Below are 10,306 nucleotides of genomic sequence, written 5' to 3'. Positions count from 1 at the left end.
AGAAATGCCAAATGATCCAGCCGAGGCTTGAACTAGCGACCTTCTTGCTGTGAGGTGAACTGCAACTACCCACTGCACCACCGCGTCACCCTTATCAAAATTAGAGAACAACAGTTGTTGTAGTATGGAGAAAGATCAATTAAGATTTCTGGTTACAGCAGTCAACAAGGTGTATGAATTGTACGGGGTCTTGCTTTTAATAACTTCACTAGTCTGTCACTTCTTGGCCATAGTTTGGTAACTAAGAATTTTCTGTAGGTTTTCAACAAGGTTTTGTACAGGACTCTGGGCGGGCCATTCAATTGTCTCCATTTTTTCAGCTTTAAAGAATTACTGTATTTGTTTTGCTGTGATGGGGCTCATTGTCCTGTATAGAAATTGATGGCTGATTGGTTGATGAATGCAGGGAAAGAACTACATGTTGGTGAAGGTGCTTCTGATAAACATTTGCCACGCAGCTAAATAAGAGATCCTTTTAATAAGAGAACTTTTGCTGCAGGAAACACCACCAAACCATTACACCGTTTATTGTTTTTTACACAATTTAGATTTGTTGCTGATGAGAGGTTTTCGCAGGAGAGACACATTTCAGTCCAAATTCTCTAAAATGTGGACACAATGTATAATGAGATATGGATCCTTACCTTGTTTAGTGCTAAATTGATGATCAATTCCAAGTACAGAACCGGTTGCTTATCAAGATTCTCCACATTATTATGCCTTTGCATCCATCCGTCTTTCATAGATGATTCGTTTTTTTTTAAGGGAAATTGAATGAGTTAGTGACAATGTGAAGATGAGAAAATCATAGAAATCACAGATTTGGAACAACCAACATCTCTTTTTATGGCTGAAAGTGTCTCCATCTGGACAATCTGAGCGTTCAAATCACTTTAGAATGTAAGTGTATCTTGCGAAATAAGTGAAAACTTAAATTAAATTGGTATTTAGTTGATCAAATTGTTGGCTTTCTATGTTTCTGAAAATTGAGGACTTGCCTTTACTGACCAGTTTAAGGCTATTTTTCATCCTATTCTTGGAAAGTCTCCATTGAAGTGGAAGTGATCCCAAGCATTTGGAATGATTATAATAGACTGTTTATTTACTAATTAGGTAGAAGGCACGAGACTGACCTTGAACAGTAAAACCATCAGCTATCTTGTCATTGGATGCAGGTGAGCAGATGTCAACCTATAAAATGTACAACTATTGTGACTGTGAAACAATAGTCCACCCATCTATACATACACATGACCAAGCATAGAATCTCTCAACTCAAACATAAATCATTAATGCACTAAAGCATAACGGTTAATTGTGCACTTTGTATTTTTCCCCCAGATTATTCTATCTGAAGTTCTAATCACTAGAACTTGAGGAAGAAAAAAAAAAAAAAAAAAAAAAAAAAAAAAAAAAACAGGACCACAAATACACACAAAATCATCATCCACAAGGTAGCAGGATGCATTAACCCCTTAAGCTCAAGGTGGTTTTTATTTTGCCCTGCATTCATTTCCACTTGGGCATATTAGAACCTAACTTGAATAAAACCCAAGTATCATTTGATACAAATGTACTTTTAGAGAAAAATTATGTCCATATGTGGAGTCAAGGTCCGAATTTACATAACATTTTTCCAGATTTTTTATGCATATAACTTTTTTTTTACTTGCTTTGACTATCAGAGTAAACAATTTTTTCCCCCATTTTGGACAGTTAAAAATAGTGTTTGGGACATTTTATATGCTGCAAAACAGTTGCAGGATGACACCGTATGTCTGTAACAAAATATAAAACAAAGTATTTTAAATAGCCACTTAAGAGCTAATTGGTGCTGTCCAAGTATGTGGGCACTCAAGGCCTGGGAGGTTTTCTTATGACTGCCCCTAAGATTGTTTGCCTAGTCTACAGATTTAAAGTCACAAGAAAGCCTAATAATAAAAAAAATAAATAATCCACATTTCGTTGTGGAGGTCAAATATCTGCAATTTAAAAATAAAACTTAGTTTCGGGAGAACTTGAATTGGAAACAATTAGCCTTTTTGTCCACAATTATAATACCTCAAGAATGGTCTTTCAGCAACTGTTGCAAAAAACTTAAACAGACAGACAAATTCTGCAAAATCCTTTAATAAGTCAAATGAATTCAAAATTGCACACAGTGAAAAGGGGAAACAGTCATAATATACAAAATTAAAAAAAAAAAAAAAAAAAAAAAATTCAGTCTAGACAACTTTAAAGCTTGCTTTAAAAATTGAGACACTACAGTCAAATTGTTCCTCATTAGTCTTAAAATGGCAGTAGAAATGAAACAGGGAAAGAAACCAAAAGCAACCACAGCTATCAGACAAAAAAAAAAAAAAAAGCAGTGCTTTAAAAAAAAATAAAGCTGTTACATTTACAAAACAGCACATGACCTCCATATGTATTAAATTATACACATTTCTGTACATGTCTTAAATTCTTAAATGCTAAAAAATGCATTCACATTGTTTTGCAAACAACTCAGCTCAAGTTTTCCAGATAGTTTATTCATCATCATCATCCTCGTCCTCCTCATCCTCTTCTTCCTCATCCTCCTCCTCTTCATCCTCATCATCGTCATCATCAGCTTCTGCCTTCTTTCCTGCTGGCCGACCAGGTCCACCCTTCTTGGCACCATCTGGTTTTGCGCCTTTGGCGCGATATGCAGCAACATCCTGGTACACAAATAATAGTTAGCGCAATTGAAAGAACAAATTGTCATCAGTAATACATGTACCAGGCCAACCTTTACCTTTTCATATTTCTCCTTAAGCTTCATGGCCTTCTGCTCATATGGAGACTTCTCTTTTGGTGAAAGCTTAGACCACATTTCCCCAAGCTTCTTTGCAATGTCACCAATAGAGATGCCCGGGTGATCGCTCTTCACCTTTGGGCGATGATCAGAACAGAAGACAAAGAAAGCAGATCTAGAAGAGGGAGAAAAAAAGTTTGACTTTAGAAAATTGTCACACAAGGCTTCAGAAGTACATTTGCACGTTACTCACGGTGGCCTCTTTGGCGCATTTGGATCTTTCTTCTTTTTCCCTCCCTTTGCACCTTTAGGAGGCACATAGTTTTTCATCTCTCGGTCATAGCGAACCTTATCGGTCTTGGCCATTTCCTCAAACTTGCCCTTCTCTTTGGAAGACATGGTCTGAAAAAAACATGCCATGATTAGTTTCTGCCAGGCGCAGTGTGTGGCTCTTTATCCTCCCGCCCTACATTCGCCTCAGTCACTTGAGTAACAGATGCATCGTGTAATTCCGCCCCACCCCCTCCCTAACAACCACCACCCCCCGGAAAAACATTGCAGCCCTTCTGTTCAACTCACCCTCCATCTTTCAGAGCACTTCTTGGAGAACTCTGCGAAGTTCACCGAGGTCCCTGGGTTTTTCTTCTTGTGTTCCTCCCGGCAGGTTTGCACGAAGAAAGCGTAAGAGGACGTTTTCCCCCTGGGCTTATTTGGATCTTTACCCATGACTGTAAACGGTAAAAGTGACAAACATACAAAATGTTTAAAAAAGGGACATAAATAAAAAGCAATGTCAAAGTCTTGTTGTGATAAAGCTTTGTGCGTTCGTAGAGAAGCCGTGAAATAATCGCTCAGTAAACGCTAACGTTAATCCGATCAAGTTCCTGCTTCGTTTCCACCAGATCACTCAACTAGAACAATAAGCATCCCTCCATTTTGTTTTCCCGCCTAAACTACGACAAACACATTATAAGGTCTACTAAGAAACACACAGTTCTAGTCTTAGTCGTTATAAAGGAAGTAAACAAACCGCGTTAGTAAAAATAATTACTTTAGCTAACTTTTGGACGCTTCGGTTTCAGTGAACAAGCGCAGCGCTCCATTACGACCTCAAACTCACAGCCAGTCATGGCTGCTTACGCGCTTAACTTTACAAGATCACTAAGCTTGCAAAATCCTTTAAAAGTTACGCGTTCACAAAACCCACAAACGAGACGACAAAAAAAACATCTAGCAAATAAGTTTTCTAGATTTCGAATGCAATATTGTTTAAATGTGGCAATTTTAGTATAAAGTACAATTTGCACTAGATACACAACCATTTTAGGTTATCTTACAAAAGCATACGCCCTAACAGATCACACTAGAACAAAATAACATCTAAATAAATATCGCATACACAGAGAGACACTTACCTATATTCAGCTTCAACTGCTCGACAAAACGTACGTAGTCTTGCTGTAAACTGTTTTGTCGCTGGGCGCACAAACTTGATTAAATGCCCATAGACTCCACCCTCGGAGCTCTCCTCTGGTTGGTTGGGAAAGGTTCAAATTTGAATCAGCAAAGCTGGAGGCGCCGCTTTCAACTCCTATTGGCCGCCTCTGACCGCAGTCAAGTTTCTTCGTGAAAATTAGATCCAGATGACGACGGCACTGATCTCGTCACCTATTGGTTGAGCTGGGGATTTAAAATAATGAGCGGTAAGTCTTTGAAAGGAATATCAGTTTCATTCTCGTATAATGTTGAAAAACACATGAATTCGTTGCAAACTCACAACGAAATGGTTTGTCGGATGAACATCGTGCCTAACATGATCGCGTTTGAAGGTTTCGGGTTTAAAATTTAAATGGCGTGAACAACCTCGCGCCATATGGACAAAAAAGCTGTTGAGGGTTCAGAGAAGGCGCGACTTTGCTGTTCATATCACTCCCCTTCATACGTTATGGGTGTATGTAAAAACGAAGCCATGGCCACATTATATTTTTTGATTTTGGTTGTTGTATGGTTTGAGCTACACTTAAAAGTTCATATTGTCTCTGTAAATTAGAGATAACAAACTAATTTTATAAATATCCCGCCCCATTTTACTACCAAAGTCTCTCTCGCTCTCTCTCTCTCTCTCTCTTTTCTCACCCCAACCCTACCCACCCCATCTAAATTTTACTCCATGTTTACAACATTACAAGTTCTGCAACCATGTAAAATATACGCTTGGTGAGGTGATTGTTGCATTCGAAAACATACATGATCACGTGGTACTTTGACCTCTCGTGAGGGGAAAGGGCGTTTTTGTTTTTGTTCGGAGTGATACTAAAAAGTTAGAAAGTATCCTAATAGAACATAGTATAGGAAATGCTAATAATGAGGTTCTTTATTGACATTGGTGGTTCCAGAAGGAGCCTATAACATAATATTAAATTTTAATTGCACAAAGGCTCCTTATAGTTTAGTCTATTAAAATGTTCTTCACACTATAAAAATGTTGTTCAGAGAACTTTTTACTGAAACAAAATTATAGTTTTATGGCATTACTGCAGAAAAATGTATCTGCTACTATTACTTTTAAGAGTGCACTGTTTTAGTACAATAAACAGCATGACTTAAACTATTATCAGCTTCAGCTTTCATCACTGTAAATTACAAAAAAAAAAAAAAAATACTAAAAATTGGTGAATAATTTTGCAGTTTAGTCTAATCTGCAATCTTACTCTTGGCAGTTCAATCCAGTTCTGTGAAACGTGTGGCCACTGAGACTCGTGCTGGAAAACACTCTCAGCTTCTGACTGAATGGCCAGTGGGGGGATGGAAAGCCGCTGACATGTATGTGAATAGCTAGGGCAGTAGTTGGATATCATTAGAAGAAAGGAAACTGATTAATTTTAAGATAAATTTACATTACTTTTAAATTTAAAAAGTAATGCATGTATGTATACAAATATTAATCTCTCTCTCTTACACACACACGCACGCACACACGCACACACAAACACACACACACACACATATATATATATATATATATATATATATATATATATATATATATATATATATATATATATATATATATATATATATATATATATACATATATATATATATATATATATATATATATATATATATATATATATACATATTCACATACATACATATACAGTTTTAGCATGATGCTGTTACATTTGAGCCATAAAACAACACCTAACATTCTCTGGCATTACATCTCCCTACATTTTTCTACTGGATGTGAATAGGTTATAGGACAATAGAAGGGTAAAAAAGCCATTCTGTAGAATTAGCCAAATGGCCCTTAAAGTACACAAATGGTACGGCTGAAAGTAGTAGAGGACAATCTACACATGGGAGAAAGTACAACATTTACTTAGAAAATTTTATACATAGCTACAGAAACAGCAAGCCACAGAGTTAACTGAAGAAATAAGAAGTCAAAAGTATTTTCAAATCTTTATTAACAATAAAAAAACTTTTTAAAAAAAGAATTAATTGCAATCAAACTGATTATTGACAGTTGAACAAACAAGAAAAAAGGAGCATATGTAAATATGTAGATGATTATACCTTTGTATCAAATATAGTTTGCACAACAGCTATGCTAAAGGTTTGTCGTCAGATTTACCTTTTCTTTAAGTTAATTTTAGTTTAAAAATGGGTCTTCCATTCTACTTATAATTTTTAGATAAAAACTATACGTCACATACTGTCCCCTTTTCACTTTTTTTGAAGTGGCCTTCCATTCAGATTTCTACATGAAGCACATCCTGTTCATCTGTACTGCTCCTGTAATGTAGTGCCCTGAGCTCCAAGATCTGGCAAGAGCAGACATGTTGAAACAAACCAAAACGATACTCTTATGGAAAATGTGAAGAGTGCTGTAATTAGTTTTGAATGAATGTATAGCAAGCTCAGTGGAAGCACTTGCACTAAGCAGATAAAAATACACACACACACACACACACACACACACACACACACACACATATATATATATATATATATATATATATATATATATATATAATATATATATATATATATATATATATATATATATATATATATATAAATAAACTTGAAGTCAGAATTATTAGCCCCCCGTTTATTTTTTCCCCAATTTCTGTTTAACAGAGAGAAAAATTCTTCATCACATTTCTAAACATAATAGTTTTAATAACTCATTTCTAATAACTGATTTATTTAATCTTTGCCATGATGACAGTAAATGATATTTGACTTGATACTTTTCAAGACACTTCTATACAGCTTAAAGTGACATTTAAAGGCTTAACTAGGTTAATTAGGTTAACTAGGCAGGTTAGGGTAATTAGGCAAGTTATTGTATAATGATGTTTTGTTCTGTAGACTATCGAAAAGAAATCTAGCTTAAAGGGGCTAATAATTTTGACATTAAATTGTTTTTTTTTTAAAATAATAACTGCTTTTATTCTTGCCGAAATAAAACAAATGACATTTTCTCCAGAAGAAAAAAATGTTATCACACATAATGTGAAAATGTCTTTGCTCTGTTAAATATCACTTGGGAAATATTAAAAAAAAATCAAAGGGGACAGACACACTGTGGACATTTCCTTGCTCTGTTAAAAATAATTTGGGAAATATTTAAATAAAAAAAAAAAAATCAAAGGGGGGTTAATAATTCTGACTTCAACTTTATAAAATGAGAGTTTAGATGCAAAAATCTATAAATTCTGTTTGATATTTTCTTCTAAAACTCGCATTTTTCTCCAACTATGGTGTGTATAGGCTCAGTAATTTTACTTTTATAGTGAGATACAAGTTCTTTTCATAGCCTTTAAAGTTAAATAGCTGAACATAAACATATGAGGCTGAGAAAAATGCTCATTTTAGGAGAAAATTACAGATGGCATAACATAAATATTGCAAATTATTATGCATAATTATCACAAATTATTACACAACAGTTTAGGGTGAAAAATGTAACAACAATAATTGTGAAACCTGATGCTATGATTTGCAGGTTGAGTATGTGTGTCTCTGTAATGGAAATAATAACTTCTAAACCTTGAAAGTTGAATGTTGAAAGCTGTGAAAACTGTCATGTTTAATTATTCCCATCATTCCTCACTTTAAACATGCATGTAAAATGCACTATCCCAACTTACATGTTTGTAATTCCTAAATGGGTTGGAATACAGAGATTGTTCTCTTTTATGGGACATTTAGCCTTAACTAAAATAAAAGTAAAAACAAAAAACGATACGTCCCATTGATGTATGTGCATAATGTGATTATAATGACCTTTGACATCTTTGAAGTTGTAGCCTCACTCCTTTTGGGGTGTAAGAGATGTAGACTAACATGTATACGGAAAATCATAGGATTGTAAAGAGCATGCAGAACCTGGACTTCATTCATTTTTATTTATTTTAAGAGCTAAATTGAGGTTGGAGTCTTTCTGCATTTGGCAAATGCAATGTAACAATGGCGCCCTTGGATTTTACATTTCAAATACCGCCCCCTAGCGGAGCCTTTGCTGTAAAAAGTGCCTCGCACGTTGTGCTATTGTCTAAATGAGATCTTCCGCCCAAAGATTTCTGCAACACACTTAAATCACAATTACATTTCATCTTAGTTTCTTAAGTTTAATCTTCACAACGGTACGCTCAATTAAAAAAAAATCAAAATAGGCGCTATTCCTAATTTCTAAAATTATTTATTCACAGGCTAATCGTTATAGTGAGCAAAACCACGACAAAATCACTACAGTCACTTCAGCTACTAAAAAGAAAGAAGAGGAAAATCCAGCGAGAAAAAAACAAGCTCTGTTGGTCATGTGCATATATTTACAGGTCGTTCAAAATAGCCACAAAGACGCCTCTGTTCAGTGACCGCCGCTGACCGGTTTCGGAGTGCCTATAACTTGTTTTGGCGCCCTCTTGTGAAATTAATAAAGCCTACAATCACCTGCGCTCCTGAATATGAATTACTCAAGGCTTACCTTGCTTTGCAATCTTGCGATAATGTACGCTGGATGCTGATTGTTAATCACATAGTTGCGTTTTTTGTGTTTTTCAAGCATAGCTCATGATTAGGCCTTATCAACAATAATCATACATACCTACTGTACATCACCAGTTATTCAGACGAAGGAGGCTGCACTCTAGCGGTCATGTCATGTAATTACCAATCCCAGTAAAAAATCACTTCGCACTTGTTGCACGTCCAAAAACAGTTCTGTAAACCAACAGATCGTTGCATTTCCTCAGCTCTATCGGTAATGTATGGTACGTAATTATTTGGTAGAATGACAATAAATTAAAGTTGCAGTCCATTGTATTATTTTGCTAAATAATAATGCCAATATTTAATTTTCCTATAAAATGAGAAAAAAAATCAATTTAATAATTTAAAATCCGTAATGGTTGCAGCTAAACAAGTATGACATTTCTTGACTTATTATGTTGTTTAGCTCTCTTGGTGTTTCCATAGTTTCACAGAGATCTGTCTTTTGTTCAGTAATCAATCAATCAATCAATCAATCAATAAACCAAGTACTGAGAGCAGATTATTTAAAAAAAATATGAGTTTTTAATGTTTGTACTCCACAGGCTATGGCAACACTTTGTTTGAATGGAACAATCAAATGTGTTAGACAGGGCCGTGCACAGGGAGGTGGCCCGGTATCTAGAGCCACTTCCCCTCTGCCCTCATTGGCTGAGGTGCCCCTCTCAGCCTGTACCCCTCCCTACCCCTCGAACACGTCCGTGCCCCCCAGTCACTTCGCGATCGCCCCTCCTGCCCCCATCTCTCTGAAGCAATGTCAGACACAATGCACTCAATGGAGCTAGTGATGTCACTGTGACGGGTAGAGTTAGGGGTGGGGTAAGGTGAACCTATTCAAAAGCATTGCATGCAGCTTAGATTGCATCTGCACCGAGTCTGCAGCCAGTGATTAGCACGGTCTCAAGAGGGTCGAGAACCGGCTGGGTCAGTTTGCATTTCTGTGTGAAGTTTGCATGTTCTCCCCGTGTTCGCGTGCACAGGTGCTCTGGTTTCGCTCACAGTCCAAACACATCCGTTATAGGCGAATTGAATTTACTAAATTGTCCGTAGTGTATGTGTATGAATGAATGTGCTGGGGTGTTTCCCGGTACAGGGTTGCAGCTGGGAGGGCATCCGCTGTGTATAAGTTAGTGGTTAATTCCGCTGTGGCGACCCCTGACAAATAAAGGGACTAAGCCGAAGGAAAATGAATAAAGGTTTGCAAAATAAGATGTGCTAACTATGTTGTAATTTAGCAGTGTATTTAATAAGTGCCGATTTAAAGACTATATCGTTATTGTCCAACGCTCTGTCTCTCTTATATCACCTGAAGTACTTTGGAGGTTTAATGGTTCGCCAGTCCCATATAGGCCAATTTATATTCCAAATTAGTCTTGAATAACCTACAGCCTATGACCTGTATAAGTAAGTTAAGATTTCTTAAAATTGTGTATATAGCTTATTTTGTTCAGTAGTGTAAATTAA

The 10,306-nt window shown here is 36.1% G+C and overlaps 1 protein-coding gene across 1 annotated transcript; it reads right to left on the bottom strand.

Annotated features, from left to right (window-relative positions):
- Nucleotides 1–2,114: 2,114 nt before the first annotated feature.
- hmgb2a (high mobility group box 2a) lies at nt 2,115–4,299 on the bottom strand. Its single transcript, XM_056457545.1, has 5 exons — nt 4,192–4,299; nt 3,356–3,504; nt 3,030–3,178; nt 2,777–2,951; nt 2,115–2,699 (listed from the first exon to the last, which is right to left on the bottom strand). Exons 2-5 carry the CDS (start codon nt 3,500–3,502, stop codon nt 2,529–2,531), a joined length of 642 nt encoding a protein of 213 aa, XP_056313520.1. The 5' UTR covers nt 3,503–3,504; nt 4,192–4,299; the 3' UTR covers nt 2,115–2,528.
- Between the last annotated feature and the right edge of the window lie 6,007 nt (nt 4,300–10,306).

The sequence above is a fragment of the Danio aesculapii genome, chromosome 1 (assembly GCF_903798145.1).
Source record: "Danio aesculapii chromosome 1, fDanAes4.1, whole genome shotgun sequence".
Classification (NCBI taxonomy): domain Eukaryota; kingdom Metazoa; phylum Chordata; class Actinopteri; order Cypriniformes; family Danionidae; genus Danio; species Danio aesculapii.
This window is presented reverse-complemented; position numbering and strand designations above follow the sequence as displayed.

Coding starts and splice junctions, on each gene's coding strand:
- hmgb2a (XM_056457545.1), bottom strand. CDS start 3,502: ATGGGTAAAGATCCAAATAAGCCCAGGGGGAAAACGTCCTCTTACGCT. Junction 3,179..3,355: donor AGTGCTCTGAAAGATGGAGG/GTGAGTTGAACA, acceptor TGTTTTTTTCAG/ACCATGTCTTCCAAAGAGAA. Junction 2,952..3,029: donor AATGCGCCAAAGAGGCCACC/GTGAGTAACGTG, acceptor TCCCTCTTCTAG/ATCTGCTTTCTTTGTCTTCT.